This window comes from Takifugu flavidus, chromosome 3 (assembly GCF_003711565.1).
Source record: "Takifugu flavidus isolate HTHZ2018 chromosome 3, ASM371156v2, whole genome shotgun sequence".
NCBI classification, from domain to species: domain Eukaryota; kingdom Metazoa; phylum Chordata; class Actinopteri; order Tetraodontiformes; family Tetraodontidae; genus Takifugu; species Takifugu flavidus.
Genome location: NC_079522.1, coordinates 1839780 through 1857078, shown reverse-complemented (window position 1 = coordinate 1857078; position 17299 = coordinate 1839780). Strand labels below are relative to the sequence as shown.

Here is a 17299-nt window from a genome sequence, read left to right as displayed (position 1 = left end):
CATATTCCTAACGGCCACAGCGGGACCTCGGGCTTCCCAGCAGGAGCAATATTGGATGGCCGGCAGTCGATGACATCATGCGTGAGCATCATCTCGAGGAACTGCTCAGGAAAAGGTAACGACCGCCCCCCCAAACCCCCATTTAAGGCTAAAATGCACGCCGGTATAAACGGAGGTCATCGACCTGCTTCAGGAACGCGTCCCGGCGCTGCGGCCTCGATTAAAATCGCCTTTTCTTCGTAAAGATTCCCGTGTCGTTGCGTCGTCATGCTAGTCTCAAGTTCCGCTGACGTCGGACACGGTTGCTGCGCTTCCACGCCGCTAAATGAGCCTGTTTTGAACCTTCCTGCGCCCCCTGTTGGTCAGAAGCGGTCACTTTTCTCACAGGAAACTTTTGTGACATCGTTTTAACTGTTTTTGTTTTGATTTTTTTGCCTGATTTCTACATCAGACGGACTTCCTGTCCGAGCTGCTCTTATTTTTAGCCGCAGCCTTTTATCGGGCTAATATGTGGCGCCGTGTCCTGGCGGCTCCGGCTGTCCTTTTGGACGGCCGCTCTGTTTCTGTTCCTGCCGCTTTCATTTGTTAGCTTCAGTCTCTCCGACACAGATGAGATTTGCCGTTTCTGCCAACAGGTGCGACGGAATTTTACATCTCGATGACTTTGCAGAGTTGGGATTAGTTTTCCTCCTCTTTGCATTCCATAAAACCCTCTAAAGCCACTTCTTAAGGAGAGCGGCCCTTTCATTTTAATATAAATGGATGGAGCTGCCGCCACAAAAAGGTTGTTAGGCGAAGCAATAATTGAGCAAAGTCCCTGACAAGAGTCCCTCGTCTCCTCGCTGCTTTTTGATGGTGGTAATCTTCACGGAGGGGAGGAAAAAAAGGATACTTTACAGTGTCGGCGTTATTAGCCTCCTCCGCGGCCCTTCGCCGGGCTCATCCTGACATGTTTTTGCCCGTTCCCAGCAGGGAGCTGCGATAATCACCTCCACGCTGCCCCGAGAACGCCAGAGCACCAGAGGCTCCGTCAGCGAGTTCACGGAACCACTATTGACTTCTGGGTCCCCGTGCTGAGATCTGCCGGAGTGGGGGAGGGGGGCACCGGTTTGTCAGCCAGTGAGGGAGCCTGGGGTCCACAAAGGTCAAGAGTGCCTGACCTTGACATTTAGGAGCAGGAGGGGGGAGCACAGGACCGGTCCGGAGACTGTTCATGTCGGGGGAGGTTCGACTTTTGATCTTTTTTTTGTCGGGATGCTAACGGGAACGGTAACGCTGTAAAATATCGCCACGATATTGACGGTTATCGACCCGAAAGAAAACTTAGAAGAAATCCATGATGTCAAAATGAGACCTCTGTCCTCCAGGGATGGATCGGGTTGACGGCGGCGGCGGCGGCGCCGACCCCGACTCTCTGCGGCGTGCACATGACACGTCCGCGCATGGGTCCCTGGAGCTGCTCCATGACGTGGAGTCCAGAGATATTAACAACTAGTCCATGTCGGCTAGCTTGAATCTTTACAGTTGCTGCATGAGGAGGGGGGGGAGTGCCACGCCCATTTCGACTTGTGGGCGTGGCCAGTGAACAGTGGCCATTGTGAGCTTCAGTCCAGGACGTGTCGTTAGCTGAGCGCTGGAGGAGACAACGGGGCTGCTAATGCGTGTGAAACCAGGAGTTTCAGCTCGACTGACATTTCTGTTCTTTTGTCAGAGGCGAGCCGCCGCTCTGGTGTGGCGCGACGGGCCCAGAGGCATGCTGGGAAGTCCTGAGGGGTCCAACAAGTCTGGTAAAACTCCTGAGTGAAACCTGAGCGGGTCTGTCTGCTCAGCTTAAACCAGAGGTGACAAGGCGATAAAAATTAGCTTAGCAGCTCCCTTTGCTCATCTTAATTGCTAATTTGCTGCCTCCACATTTTTCCGGCCTGAGTCTGTTCCCATAATCGAGTCACGCCCATCCGTTCGGATGCACTGACCCTTCCCGGTGTCTGATCTTTAAATATAATCTCCCCACCACAGCGAGGCTTCCTGACATTCTTCTGAAGAACCCGCTCCCAAATCGCCTCCCCAAAGGTCCACCTCTGCTTTCATTCCTTATCTAAATGCTAATGATTTAATTGAGATTTGCAACCACGAAATACCTTTTTGTGAACACCAACTTCTTTTTTATTGCAAATTTCAGGAAACTCGATGGGCTTGAGAGTTTAGGAGTTCCCCAGAAGTTACGAACTCGTCCTCTCCGGCTTAAGGAGAACTCTAAAAGTGACAAATCAGGCAAAAACTGGGAGGAATGGAAGTCTGATCTCATCTCATTTTACATTTTTGCCTTATTTTCCACCAACTTTTGTGAACCAGTTTACTCACTTTTAGATCAAAATGAGTTTAATGGAAATAACTGGAGTTAACTTTCTCGTGTTCAGGATGTGATTCTTCTTAAAAGTTCAGTTTCAATCGTTCCAAACTCACGCCGACATCTTTGGTCCTATTTTGTTGCGCCTTCACGCACCGCGCCGCCGCCGCATGCTCGCCGTGTGCGGGTTTTCAGCAGTAGCATCAGCGCTCTCTCCTTTTTTACACACATGGAGTTCGACTGTTGCTCCACCCTCCAAAAAACAAAGTCAGCTGGGGAAAGAAGCCGTGCGTGATCCCTGCTGCCGCAGCTGCTGCAGCGCGCCCACACGTAATAAAGTAAAGCTCCGGCAGAGCGTTTTTTATTTTCTCCTGCTGCTCAAAATGTGTCAGGGGAGTCCGAAAAAACGCCCACCCGTATTTTGGTGTTTCTGGGGGTTGATCATTGACTGAGTCTGGGCGGGTGCGCAAAGCGCCGCGCCGCGCCGCGCTGTCCGCGGTGCTGAAGCGCAAAGCGGCAGCCGCCTGTGCCGCATGCGGCTCTTAATGACGCTAAAATAAATAAGAGCTGGTTAGGATCAAATGACACGCGGGGCTGGGGTGATGGGCAAACAGTGGCGGTACCCCCCGCGCGTCCCGGCGAGGCGGCGTTTGGTTCCAGACACCATATTTAGGAGAAGAAAAGAAAAAGAAAACCCTCGGTCGCGTTGAGTGACTGCGTCACGGGCGAATTGCGTCGCGCCGCTCGGCGGAGACGCTCGAACGCGGACGAAGCGCCGCGTCACCGAGCCAATGGCGGTCCAGGGGGCCCCTGCGCGCAAACGCGCTGCAGCTCCGGGTATACTTCCGCGTCCAAATACGTGTTGGTGTGTAGGTTGAATGGATGAAAGGGAGAGAGCGGAGAGGTATAGGCACGCTGTGATACGGCCCTATATATGTGCCGGCAGGACTATCTTCCTTTTAAAGACAACCTCCTCCTCGCGTTGGTTTCCACTCAGTGATGTCGCGTATTTGTGTGGCGCATCTGTAAAGAGCGAGACAGGCAGAAAGCCGGCTTTTTTTTTAATGATTTGATTCCTTTTCTTTCTTCTGTTCCGTTTTTTTTCCTTTTGTTTCATGCATTTGCTGAAAGGAACCCATTTCTGTGTTTTGATTTAATAAATATTTCATTTCCTCATTTTATCTTGTTTGTGTTGGCTTTTATGTTTCCAAGTTTGAACTGAGAGGGCGGAATTCGTTGTGCGAGGTGTTTTCATTCAGAGATTGTGTCTTTTCGTGCCCCAAAGGACGTCCGTAACTTTCATTTGTAGAAACGGTAAGATATTTTTCTCCATTTTAACATTGGACCTTGTCCCCCCACCCCCCCACCCCTCTTGTGTCGGCTACCTTGAGGACAGTGTGTGGATCCGATGCTGTCTTGTTGCATGCAACGCAAGCGCGTCCTCAAAGTCACCGTGATGCGTTCACTGCGCGGCTTGACGGCCGAGTCTTGAGCCCGTTCCCCGGCGTGTCATCAACTTATGGTGGCCAGGCAGGACCGGGGACGCGTCCCTGCGTGGACGCCAGCGGCTTCAGATGTGAAATCGGGGCTTTTGGTGGAGATTTCTGTCGTAAAACGTGTTGATGTTGGAAAATATTGCTTCTGTCATCGGGCTGTCGTGCAACATTTAGAAGAGTTTATCTGGAATGCGAGCCGTGCCTGTTTGTCGGGTTATTTCCCGTTTAATAAATGTCACTAAAAGGGTGAGTTCAGTGGAAATTAACCAAAACAGCTGAAGGTTTAATTGGTGTGATTTGTGTTTTACCCCCGTAAGACGCTCCTCTGTGCTGCAGTGACTTATTGGATGATATTTTGCGTGTTTTCGCCTGCGTGTTTTACTCAAGAACTCTGGATTTGGACCCGGGCGGGTTCGAGCACCAGTCAGGTTCCGGTGTCACCCCGTGTTTCAACCTTTCTCCCCCTAATGACCAAATTAAGAAGCTTCATCGGCGTTTAAACTCAGAAAAATATCCTATTTTTCTGACAGGACCTAAACGCCCCGTGCGTGTCGCTGCGCGCATCCACGTGTCAAAGTTGCGTTTGTTCTTAAACGCCCCCCCCTCCGCAGAATGGCTACCACGTTAGCTAGCATTCGGCTAACCTCGCCGAATCTACGGCTAAAGCTAATCAAGCCTAAGTTAATTAGCCACTTCCGGGGGGAGGGGAAACGGGAACACGGCCGTCACTGATTGGCTGACGCCCTGATTAGTTTATTTAGCGTGGCTGCGATCCCGCCGCCGCCCATTTCATCTGCTCTGACCCCGAACCGAAAGGTTTGACGTCTGCTGACTTGCATCCATAAATACGCCGCTTCAACACCTCCAGGTAAGACGCTCCGCAGGTGCCGAGCGGCGACCCGGTCGCCTCGTTAGCTAGCCGGGCTCCGGCGTAGCTGCGGGCGGGGACGCGAGCTGGAGCTGGCGCGCTAGGCTAGCATGGTAGCGAACATCGTTCAGACGAAACTAAAAAAAAAAAAAAACCTCGCTAAATTGTTCTCAATCTCCCCGCTCCGGCTTTATTTCCGCTCGCTAACCTCGCGCTGCGGCTAACGCCATGTGTAGCTTCGACTCCAGTGACGCGTTTTAGCTTAATTAGCGAGGTGCGTTCGCGGCGCAGGTGCGTTGCGTTAATTAAGGGCCGCGCAGGTAATTAGCCACGGAGCTGAAGCGTCGCGTTTCGTTCGCCCACGTTAAAGCATCCACCGCGTTCCGGGTCATGGTTCACCGGAATGTCCCGAGCTAGCTTCTTCCAGGGGGGGGTCGCGCTTTGCTGGGTTCTGTTGGTTATTTCAAAGTAAACGTGGCTCTTATTTGATCTCATTTCCCAGCTTCATTCGGAGATAATCACATGTTGTCGAGCTCGGACGGTTCGTCTCCGGGGGGGGGGGGGGCGAAGGTTCCAGACACCAGCGCGGCTGTCTTAATGTATTATTAACCCCCCCATCCCCACCGCCACCCCCGCAGCCCAGGAGGCCGCTCTCGGAGCCCGGATCTGGGTTAGAGGAGGGCGGCTGTTGCAGCAGGACACGCACGTTTGTCCTCTTTGTCCTCGTCCACGCTCAGCATCATCATCTCCGTGACCCCCCCCCGTCCTCTGGGTGGTGCACTCGTCTGCCCCCCCCCAGTGATGCTGCAGCACAGCTTCAGTGTTTTGTGAATAACTGGAATAATTCCAACTGGATCCGGTCGAATCTTTGGGAATTACCTGAATGTTGGAAGCGAAAGTGGATTTTAAACGTGGAATTTTTGCTCCAGAAGCGGTTTTGAGGTCAAAACTGCAGCCGAAATATGAAAACATAAATCTTAATTACCTTTATTCTCTGAAGCTGCTTCCTCGCGCGCGTTAGCAAACGTGCCGCTTGGGTACGTTCACCTGTTGAGGTCGCGACCTCTGTCGTGCCTGAAACGGGACTCGACCTCGACCGAGTGCAATTAAACCAGTTTCCCCATTTGGTTTTAATTTTCTCATTTAGTCTCTGCAGCTGTTGCTAACCTACGTGTGTATGTTTCAGTTTTTTTTGGGTTTAGCATTGAGCTAAAAACACTCATTGACGTTGTCGCCATGACGCTGAGCGCGCACGTGCTCCACATCTGCCTCGTTGCAGCTGAGGTCGTTAAAAGGCCACACTAATGATCACATTAATAACATTAATAAAACACAAGCCCCGCCCCCTCAGGCGTGCACGTGTGTTGCACGAAGGAGACGGCCGGAACCAGGCATTAGCTTCCAGTCCATCCTGGCGGCTAACGCCGTTGCTAATGCATTTAAGTTAAATGCGGCGCAGCTAAATGTTAAGCTGCTGCCTAGAGTTCTGATTTCATATTAGCATTTAAGCTAATTTCTGATGCTAATGTCAATGAGGTGTTTGTCTCTGGATGAAACTATCAAACTCGCTGACGGTTCCGCATTCAGCCGCTGACCCGTCGCATCTGGGATATTTTAAACTGCGTTTCTCCAGGGGCAGCTCGTGCGCGTCGGCGTGCACAGGCCGGAGCTGCAGCTTGTCACGCACACGTAGCCGCCGTAGCTCTCCGAGGAGCCGGCTGAAGGGGCTCTGGCTTCGTCCCGTCGTGAGCTGGCGTTTTAGCCCGTTTTAGCCCGTTACGGACGTGAAATGAAACATTTGGGGACGAACGCGTCCAAATTTAATTGGACTTCGGCTGATTGTAGCCAACAAAGTCTCGTTTGTGTTTAGTCTGAAAGATTTAAGAAGTCCAGGTTCGTACTTCCGAGGAAGTAGCTTAGCAACACGGGTCCTTGATTGGTGCTAACGCAGGATGGAGCGGATGTGTTCCGTTCCTCGGGCAAAATTCTCTGGTTCCTGCCTCCATAACTGCTGCTTCAGCTAGCCACATGGATTTTAGCATCACTTGTCCGGGCTAACGCTTCCGCCTGTGCAACACCTGCTGTGACGTAGCGCTGGGCGTGTAGCCTGGTTCTACTGTATCAAAAGTTCAGAATAATGCACAAGAAATGCTAACTCGGACCAAGCGCTGCTTCCAAAATCTTAAACTTTCCCTGTTTGAGTGTCAATAAAGCTTGCTCGCTGTTCCACAATAAAGCTAAGCTCCTTTAGTGTTAGCCTAAGCTCTAGGTAGGTAACGTTAGCTTGCTGTCATGTCATCCTGCTAATTTTGCTTGAATGGACAGTGGACGAGGCCATTATGTCACTTTTCGATCCAACTTTATGGGTGTAGCCTGTGTTAGCATCAAGGGTTTAGCACCGCACCGGTTCAATGTAACCTTGTTTGCCAGATAATACATTTTAACAAGATCAGCGGCTAGCAGTGACGCTAGCAGCAGCCGTGTTCTGGGAAATGACTCGTGCTCGTCACCGTTGCGTGTCTCTCCGTTAGCTTGTCAGCTAAGGTCTTTGCGTGTTCTTTATATGGCGTCGGTGCGTGCAGAGGGGTTCTGGATGCTGGGATCCGAGAGTGCCAATAACCAAACGCGCTGCACTTTAATTAGCCCTAAAAGGCTAACCTGCTCAGCGGGTAAAACCTGGTCTCTGCGGAGAACAGAAATAAAGAACCTTGTGGTGTTTATCCGGGGCAAAGCCTCATGGGAAACGAGCTCCTCTGCACTCCACTGTGTGCCGGATGCTCGCTGAAAGCATCCCATTTTTTTTATTTATTTTTTTGGGAAGGGGCCTCGTGCCAGGATTTGTCTTCCAAGTGTTTATCTAATGAAATATTTGTGCGGCTCCGGCGGGACAATGGCCAATGTTTGTGCTTTGTGTTCCGGAGAAAAGGTGCAAACGAGCCGAGCGAAGATTGAAGGAAATCATCTCCAATATGTTTGTGGTGGCCTGACCCCACCCCCCCAAATCCCCGTTGCTCGCCGTGCGGGGGCGGAGACAACTGCTGAGTCGCAGTTTCCTGCCCAAACCTCCACGTTTGTGTTAAATTTATCGCCGCTCCGCCGTGTCTACGGCCGCCAGCTGCCTCGAAACTTAAGCAACGCGGAAGGAAGATAAATCGATCGGATGCTAGGTACCTGGCAGGATGTGTTAGCGTAGCTTAGCTGTGAAGTCGCCGTCTGTCTGGTTTGCATTCGTGCGTCTCTGGATTCAGAGTTTGTACGTCACATGTTGAAGTGAACCCAAGAGGGTTTTACGGTTGCGTAATAAGCCAAGTGCATGCTGGGGGTTTAGCCCCGCCCACTGTGGAGACGGGTTTGAGGCTTCGTCCTCCACTTCTGAGTCGGTTATTTTTCACGGTCTTCATTTTCAGGGTGCTAACGTGGCTAAAGCTGTGGAAATGTCGTAGCAACGGTGCAAAGTCACAGGTGGAGATTAGCTCAGAGGTGAACGTTGGCTAACAAAGCTGATTTAATGGTCGATTTTGAAGCTATTTATTACCTTGGGATGAAAATATGGTGCAGCAGACGTGAAACGGGTCATCCAGAAGGTCACGGTGACCTCCTGTCGGCTGTTTTCCAGGCTTCCGTGGGATGCAGTTGCTATTTTATCCAATTGTGTGGTTGGTGTGTCCTGACCTTTGATTGGGGACAGCGGATGAGCTGTGCGAATGCTAAATACGTGACTCAGTTTTCCTCCAAAGCGCCACAAGCGTTGACGCGAGCTACGACTCGCGCTGTTAGCACAAATGCTGAATATGTTGCTGAGCGTCCTCTTTCCATCACGTGTTGACAGGACTGTCCAGGACTGCTAAATGTGGCTAGAGCTAGCGTCGACTGTTGCGATTTGTCCTTTTTATTCACGCATGGAATGAAAACACAGGGTGTTTTTCCATCAGAAGTTAGCGAGTTAGCATTAGGGTGTTTCAGGTTCTCTCGATACAGCATCAGGAAATGCGGCATCATTGGGGACGGGAAGCGTCGAGCGTTGTTGGATCATGCGTCCGCCGGTATCGCTGCTGGCGCTAATTGAATCGTCCGTCGTCGTAAAGCTAAAATTTACGAAGTTTGATCCAATAGGAAGTGCGGGTGGTGTTGGCGCGATGTCCCGTACATGAAAACGTGCTCCAAACATTAGCTTTCTAATGCTAAAACCTGCTTGAGCTGGTGTCGTGGCAAAGTGCCTCCTGTGCTGCCCCCTTCAGGAGGGGGGCGGTATTACAGGCATGATTTGATGGGGTTTTCAATTGGCGTGAGCTTGTGTGTGTGTGTGTGTGTGTGTTTGTACATTTGTGGGGATTGTGTCAATTTTTTTGGTTGTTCCATTAGGTTTGGGGTCCAGGCCCGGTGGGTGGGGGGGACCCACCCCGCCCCTCTGGGGTCGGACTGCTTTCCCACCCATTTAGCTAGCATCCATTTATGGCGTTGTTGCTTGGCGGTGCTGCGGCTTCTGTTTGCTCGTGCGCTGAAACCTTGTTTCCCCTGTTAGTGGCTCTGCATGGACCCTGACCCCTGACCCCCCCCCCCCCCAAACAAGCACAACAGCAATGACATGTGATCACCTGTCTGTTCTTGATCTAACATGAAGTCCTTTCTGTGTCCACATTTTTCAGACGGCATCTCGGAACTAACATGGCAGTCAGACTGTGCGATGTGGCTTCTCTGCTTAGAAGCGGGTCGTGGGCGCCCGAGCCTTGGACTGGGGTCTGTGGCAACTTTATTTCTGTGACAACATGGGGTCGATGCTCGTTTGTCGGTGCTCAGGCCATACCAATGGCGTCCGCCGCCCTCGCCTCGGCGTGCATTGGTATGGCGTGACGCTCCCGTGCATGGTGGCGTTGGCGCTCGTGTTGATAACGTGTTGATAAAGGACGACTCTTCATACATGGGTTCGCGTTGCGCTGCGGATGTGCCGTCTATTCTGGTTGCAACGTTAGCCGCCGAGCCCGTTTAACGTGCTGAGATACGACGCTAACGCTCCGGTCTCGTCCGCTCTGTCATTTTTATCGACGTTCTCGTCGCAGAAACGTCAACTTAATGCTAAGCTACGCAGAGACCGAGGCTAAATCCACAAACGTTAGCCGGCGTTGAAACGGAACTGTCTGTGTGAAGAGTGTCCTTTCTTAACTGGACCCAGGTACCGTTCGCACGTGTCCCTGACTTGATTTCTTCCCCCCCCCCCCCCCCCCCCCTTTGTCTCTTTAGCAGGTAATCGCTGCCATGGAAACACAGATGTCCAACGGGCCCACGTGCAACAACACAAGCAACGGCCCCTCCACCATCTCCAACAACTGCTCCTCGCCCGTGGAGTCGGGCAGCATAGAGGACAGCAAAACCAACTTGATAGTCAACTACCTGCCTCAGAACATGACCCAGGAGGAGCTGAAGAGTTTGTTCGGCAGCATCGGCGAGATCGAGTCCTGTAAACTGGTGCGCGACAAAATCACAGGTATCATCGTGTAAATGTCTCCGTGCATGTTTGCTGGACCGGAGCGCAGATTTGGCCACGCTTTAGTGTCGTTTGTGTGAGGAACCAGATGAAATGAGTTAAGTGCCCCCCCCCCCCCCCCCCCGCCTCGGCAGAATTGTGGAGTCTGATCTAATAAGCAGCGTTTGAGCGTTGGCCTCGGGGTGGATCGTGACTCGATGACTAGCGTGTGAGTCGGTTTATTGAAGAGACGTTTGGTTGGTTGGTTTTAAAGAGATGAAAGACTAAAAACGGGTTTTGATTTGAGACGCGAGCGAGAGGTCCTTCATTTGGAACGTCTTTGATCGACCCCTTTTCTTCAGGAGGTCATGTGACGATCCGGCACCTTTCCTTCCGTCTGAAGTGAGTATTGATGGGAAATTCGCGCCTTTGTCGTTTGTTTAGCTACCGTACTGGAGGTGCGTTACCGCGGTAACCGCCCAACGCCACATATTTCTCAGTTGTCTGGATGACGCAGCAGCTTTGTTGGACGCAGCGGGCGGAACAATTTGAAACGGGTAAAGGCAGAAAAGTGGGAGGAGTCAGTGGAAATCGGCCCCCTTTCATGTTGCTCAGAGGCTGGCGGTGGATTCTGAGCAGTGGCGCTGATTTTAGTGGCAGCCGTCCCCTCCGGGCTCCGTCGGCGTCTCCCTGGGCCCCGTGGCGATGGGTTTAAGCCAGCCCACATCTGTGGCGCCGCTGCCTGTGATGTTAAGTAATCACCAGAGAGGCTGGAGACGCTCCCGGCTGCTGCGCCTCTTTCCCATCCTCCACCAGTGCTTCACTGGGCGCCGCCTCCCCCAGCGTGGCTCCTCGGCTTCCTAATGGCGCCTGGATGTGAGCGACTTGTGTGTCGGAGCGCAGACGCGGCGCATTATAGACGCTGCGGGAGGACACGAGCGCGTCCACGTGGCGCTCTGCCCTCCAGGCGGGAGCCGGAACGCCGCCGCCTTCCTGATTCTGGACACGCTTCTGCGGCCCTCGGCTGCCAGGTGAAACCCGGTTTATCGGCTCCTCGCCACAGTCCCGCCCCGAGTTTCATCATCCCGTTGATGGGAAATTGTGGCGGCGTTGGCCGGCGGCGAGGCCCCGGCGTGGGCGGAGGAGATCGAATTACCTCTGCGCACGTGAGGAGTGGGTGTCAACTACTGCGGCCCCTTTTTAATTCAAGTGGTTGGTCCTCTGCGTCCCGCTGCTGCTGGGGGGCGCGGCACGCCGCCTCGTGGCCGCCGTCGTGAGAACGGCGCTTTGTTGTTGATTATTATTGCTGTAATTTGCTGGATTTGTGCTGGATTAAACGTGATCCTCTGTGTCTCTCGCAGGCCAGAGCCTCGGCTATGGATTTGTTAATTACGTGGACCCGAAGGACGCCGAGAAAGCCATCAATACCTTAAACGGCTTGAGACTTCAGACCAAAACCATCAAGGTGAGACGTCGGGCTTCCGTTCTTCCGTTCTTCCAGACCCGCCGGGGGAGCGCCGGGATGGGCGGCTCCTCCATTGTTAATCTGGGCACACGCGGCTTCGCCTGGGCCTCAAGTGGAGCAGAACCGTTTCTATGGTTTCATGTGCGGTAGCGCTGCTGTAGCCTGTACGGGGAGGTGGCCTCCATTAGCATTCATCAGGCGCCGCCGCGCCGGTGGAGGGAAAACTCATTTGCCGCAGGAGCGGCGGACGTCGGAGCCAGATTATGAGGCTCCAGCGTGTTGTCGAGCGGAGCGGCTCCGCGGGTGCGTCGGCCGAGACGTCTGCGGCAGAAACGCTTCCCGCGATGGCGTGTTCTTGAGCCGCGCACGTTTTACCGGAGTGTATCGATGTTTGGAGGCGCCGCCCGGAAAATAGAACGCGGGATGATGTCGCGTGTTCCGAACCCTCCAGCTGCTGTCAGAGGTGCAAATAAACTGTGGCGAGGTGGAGGAACAGATTAGCTGTGTGTGTGTGTGGGTGTGTGTGGGTAGGTGTGTGTGTGTGGGTGGGTGTGTGTGTGGGTGTGTGTGGGTGGGTGTGTGTGTGTAGGTGTGTGTGTGTGAGACTAGTGACAACAGGAGACATGCTGATCAATGAAGGTTTTACTGAAGGATTCTGGGATTTTTGCTTCTTCTTTCCCGACGTGAAGCAGAGATGCTGCAAAGAAAACGTGTAAATGTGTTTAAAGGTGAAGGAGACGAAGACGAGCGGAGGATGATGAAGGTGGTGCAGTGCAGCAGAGCGGCTGGACTCTGGGCTGTAATGATGTATTGATCTGCAGGATCAGCTGGATGGTCTGGAACTGGGCTGCAGATATGGACACATGTTGATTTATGGCGCCCGGAGCTGCTGCAGGAGGAGGCGGAGCTAAAATAAGAGACTTCCTGCTTCTGTCTCTCCAGGTCTCCTACGCGCGTCCAAGCTCCGCCTCCATCAGAGATGCAAACCTGTACGTCAGCGGCCTCCCCAAAACCATGACCCAGAAGGAGCTGGAGCAGCTCTTCTCCCAGTACGGACGCATCATTACCTCACGCATCCTGGTGGACCAGGTGACAGGTGAGCTCCAGGGGGTGGACCGGGAGGGCTCCCCGGCCGTGTGGGGCTGTGGCTGACGCCGGCGCTCTCGTCCCCTCAGGCGTGTCCAGAGGAGTCGGCTTCATTCGCTTCGACCGGCGGGTGGAAGCCGAGGAGGCCATCAAGGGTCTGAACTGCCAGAAACCGCCTGGTGCCACCGAACCCATAACGGTCAAGTTCGCCAACAACCCGAGCCAGAAGACCAGCCAGGCCCTGCTGTCCCAGCTGTACCAGTCGCCCAATCGAAGGTACCCAGGACCCCTCGCACAGCAGGCACAGCGCTTCAGGTAAAAGGGGCACAAAGTGAAATAAAAGCTCCCCCGAGTCGATGCTTTTAATCTGAAACGCTGCTGGAGCCCGGCCACTGACCCCCGTCTGTGTTGTGTTCCACCTGTGGCCGCCACAAATGACGACCAGACGCTAATGCTAACGCTAACAGGCGAGCAAACCGGTGACGCTCGGCCTGAGACGGGGATTATTCCCCGTCTGGTTCGCAGCCTTTTCCTGAGGGAATTGACCCCAGTGTTTTCTTCCAGGTTGGATAATCTGCTGAACATGGCCTACGGAGTGAAAAGGTAACTTCCTGCTTCACTTCCTCTCCCTATGCTTTGTCATGGCGCGCTATTCTAGCCGTTAGCATAGTTCTGCAGTCTTGGGCAACATTTTGCTGTTGAATGTTTTATTTTAAATCTCTTGCTTCGGTCTTGGTGTTTCTGTTGACCTGAAGGAGAGTTTTGACGTTTAAAGACGCGTCAAAGCGTGATGGAAACCTGCAGAGAGCTAGCTTGTAGCTTTGGTCGCGTGATGAGCAACAGTGACATTAGAGCTGCGACTCTGGTGGAAACGTGGTGTTTTGGCTGTTATTGTTGCGTCGTGTTAGCGTGTTAGCATCAACAGGTTGTATTTCAGTGGTCGCAGCCTTCGCAGCGCCGCTCCAGCTTTAGCATGTTAGCATGTGGAGCCGTTTACATAAAGACGGACTTTTCTGCTTTTGTCCGAGCCGTTGCACCAAATTCCGTCCCCGTGCTCCCACCTTGATCTATTATTCTCCCTCCCGTCCCGGCGGAAGCTTCGTTGCGTCAGCCGCGTCTCGGCTTCGCCAGAATTCGCCGTCTTCCAGTACGATTGAAGTCCGATTCCCCGAGAGCTCAAAGGCTCGTCAGCGCTGACAGACCGGAGCCTTCCGGCGGCGTGCCCTTGATTCCGGCAGCTCACCTGTCATGGCGGATGTTCCCCGAGAGGCCAACTGGAGCGGCTAATCTCCTGCGACGCCCGCTGCAATAATTCATAGGCTCCCGCGCACGTCGGCAAAAACCCACATTTACCGAAGGAAACGGGAACGTTCCGTCCGTTCTTCCCCTCCTGGTGTCGCAGGTTTCCTGAGGCGGCAGCTCCTCGTTTTCCTGAACTGGTCCAAACGTGCACGTTCGGTCTTTCTCTCCCACATTAGCATTTACCTGTTTATGTACACACACACACACGGGTGCCGGTTTGTTAAATGTGTGTGTACGTGTTTAAAGTGACGTCCGTGTTCACACCTGTATAAACAGTTTGGGCCCACGGTGTGTGTGTGTGTGTGTGTGTGTGTGTACGTGCGCACGTGTGTGTGTGATGGATTAACTGTGGCTGTGTTTCCAGCCGCTTCTCGCCGATGGCCATCGACGGCGTGACCAGCCTGGCGGGCATCAACATCCCGGGTCACGCGGGGACGGGCTGGTGCATCTTCGTGTACAACCTGGCGCCCGACGCGGACGAGAGCATCCTGTGGCAGATGTTCGGGCCGTTCGGCGCCGTCACCAACGTCAAGGTCATCCGCGACTTCAACACAAACAAGTGCAAAGGCTTCGGCTTCGTGACTATGACTAACTATGACGAGGCGGCGGTGGCCATCGCCAGCCTGAACGGGTACCGCCTCGGGGACAGAGTTCTGCAGGTGTCGTTCAAGACCAACAAAACACACAAAGCCTGAAAAACCCACCGAGACGGTTTGTAGGAACTCGGAACGAAAGAAGCAGCGTAACTTTCTACATTAGTAAAAAAAAAAACGGGGAAAAAAAGAGCTTTGTAAATCAGTGTTATGAAGAAAAAGCATCTTTAGCGTCCAACAATGTGATTCTTTTGGGTTTTTTTGGTTCCTGCGTGTCGCGGACGACCGCCTGACTGGTTCTGGTCTCGTACGGTTGCGTGTGGTGTTTCTTGCTTTCTCAGGTTGTTTCCTTTGGCGTCCCGAGTCGGCGTTCCTTTTGCCTCCAGTGGTTAGCGAGTAACTTCTTTGCCGTTAGTTTTTGTGTTTGTTGGTTCTGGGTTGGCTGCGTAATGTTGCTTATTGTAACGTTTAAATGGATAAAAGACAAAAAAAAAGAGAGAAGATTCTTAAAGCAGAACCTTGCCAAAGAGCTACGAACCTCTTTGATGTGGGTTTAAAAGCATCTATTTTTATAAAAAGAGAAGAAAAAAAAAATTTGGAGAAACTTTTTACTGGACCTGGAACAAAAATATTTTGACTTGGATACTTTGAGAAATATCTTCATACGCCACCTCGTGAGCTTTTGAACTTTGCAGGAAAGCCTCGCGGAGGTCGCGACCTTCTGCGGGAGGTTTCCGGCCTTTTCCGACCTTTGTATTCTCTTTCCAATCAACGGCAGCGCTGCTCTCCTCCGTCGCGTCATCACCCCGTCGCCATGGTCACGCTCCAGATCCGGAACCCGCTCCAGAGTTTATCCGCCGATGGAAAAATTGAGTGGAGAAATCAGTTCTTCCTGGGTCAGTAGCCAATAAGGTTGTTTTCTTTTTCCAGTTTTCCTCTTTTTTTTTAAATTTAATTTTAATTTATTTTTTCCACATTTGTGTGAAAGTTTGAGGACGAGCCGCCGAAGGCAGATCAGAACGATCCCTCCCGGGCTTTGAGCTTTGTAAATAAGTCCTTTTCCTCGGTTCCCTATTGGACAGACTCCTTTTCAGGAAGTGTATTTTTGTTTTTTCTATCCGTACCTACGATTGTTTATTTTCTCTCTTTTGGCATTTCGGTGCTTCAGATTTGTCGGTTGTTTGGTCTGTAGATAGTCTTGCTTCGTTAAAAAAAAGGTATTAAACTATAGACATATGTTCTGTTTTTTTTATATATAAACATTATAGATATATATTTATGTGGTAAAGAATGGATATAAACCACAGTTTTGAACTACTTGATTAGTTTTTTCATACTCATATATATGTAATGCATATAACCTGTCTTTAACATTGTAAAGAATTTAAAAAAAAGACGTGTATATTGCTTTATTCACCACGGGGGGGGTCCATTAGCCAATCGGGTTCCGACTCCTCTCAACCAGACGGAGGCTGGTGGGGCCTTCGATGCACTGAAACCTGCACCCGTGTCCGCTGACGTCTGCCCCCCCCCAACGAGCAGTGTGCTATGCATTATCTTATATTTGCGACTGCTTTCTCCTCCTTTCTCTATTCCTCCTTTTGTGTTTCGTGTGAGTTGCATTTGAGTCTAGATGAGTTGTGAAACTTGCTGCTGTGGGGTCGAGTCCCGCTCCTCACGCCTGACCTTTGGCCTCGACGCACGCCGACGTTCAAGTGTGGGGAGGGGGGAAAAGAGGCCTCGCCCCCCCCCCCCCTTATTGAGACTTTATTTGGAGTTGTGTAGTCTGACTTTGTTTCACGACATTTTTGGGAATAGAATATTTTCTGTTAAGTATTAATAATGATTGTACTTTGTGTTTGGATACTTTTGGGTATTTTTTTTTTTTCCATGTTCCGTAAGTACATCAATAAATAAGTTGAAGGGCTTTCTGACTCCATCCAGTCATTCAAACGTGTTTCCCTGGGGGGGGGGGGGGGGGGGGGGGCATCTGTGGCCCAGAGAGCCCCCTCAACCTCTGCCCCGACCTTGGCCACCACCTCTGGAGGGAGGGGCTTCCCAGGACATGCTCCACCCACTTTATCGAGTATATATTGGGTGTGTGGACTCGGGGCTGTAGGTGAGGGTTGGACCGTGGCTCTGCTGCCCTGGGGTAGTTGTCCTGGGGTAGTTGTGTCCTCGCCTTTTCTTTGATCTTTCTCATCAGCTCTTGGTTATTAGGTGCTCTTGAGTTTTGATGGGGTGTGAAGTCGTTTGGAGAGGTCTCACCTGCCTGGTGAAGAGGATCCCCGACAATCTGCCCCCCCCTCCATCATCTCCCCCCCCCATCAAATAAGCTTACCCGCTTCTCTGGCTTCTGGTCCAACATGCTCCCTGATTGGATTTTGGTTGTTACATCACCGACTCGCTCCCCTTCAGCCCTGTCGGATCAGCGCCGTCAATGCGGCGCCGCCGATTCCGCGTCGCTCCTTCAAACGTGGCGCCGTGCGAGGCCCTGGCACCTCGGCGCCGTAATGAGGCGGCGAAGAAAGGGGCGAAGATTAGAATAACAGCCTTGACTAATCCACAACAGGCAGACGAGGCGCCACGGTCGGAGGAACCGTGTCATTCCTCCATTGCGAAAATCTCTCTGAACCTTCCCACGCAAAACCAGCCCCGAGAATAGCGGCGGCGGCGGCGAG

The 17299-nt window shown here is 52.4% G+C and overlaps 1 protein-coding gene across 8 annotated transcripts; it reads left to right on the top strand.

The window, feature by feature from the left end:
• Nucleotides 1–3123: 3123 nt before the first annotated feature.
• elavl2 (ELAV like neuron-specific RNA binding protein 2) lies at nucleotides 3124–16545 on the top strand. Of its 8 annotated transcripts, none has more exons than XM_057027459.1 (8): nucleotides 3124–3661; nucleotides 9358–9448; nucleotides 9953–10193; nucleotides 11534–11637; nucleotides 12580–12733; nucleotides 12813–13038; nucleotides 13288–13326; nucleotides 14390–16545. In XM_057027459.1, the coding sequence occupies exons 2-8, from the start codon at nucleotides 9377–9379 to the stop codon at nucleotides 14718–14720; spliced, it is 1167 nt and encodes a 388-aa protein (XP_056883439.1). In that variant the 5' UTR covers nucleotides 3124–3661; nucleotides 9358–9376; the 3' UTR covers nucleotides 14721–16545. The 8 variants fall into 8 exon arrangements, with proteins under 8 accessions (XP_056883439.1, XP_056883437.1, XP_056883435.1 ...); XM_057027457.1 differs by having other exon boundaries at nucleotides 3152–3661; nucleotides 9950–10193; XM_057027455.1 differs by lacking the exon at nucleotides 3124–3661 and adding an exon at nucleotides 3854–4089.
• Nucleotides 16546–17299: the final 754 nt, after the last annotated feature.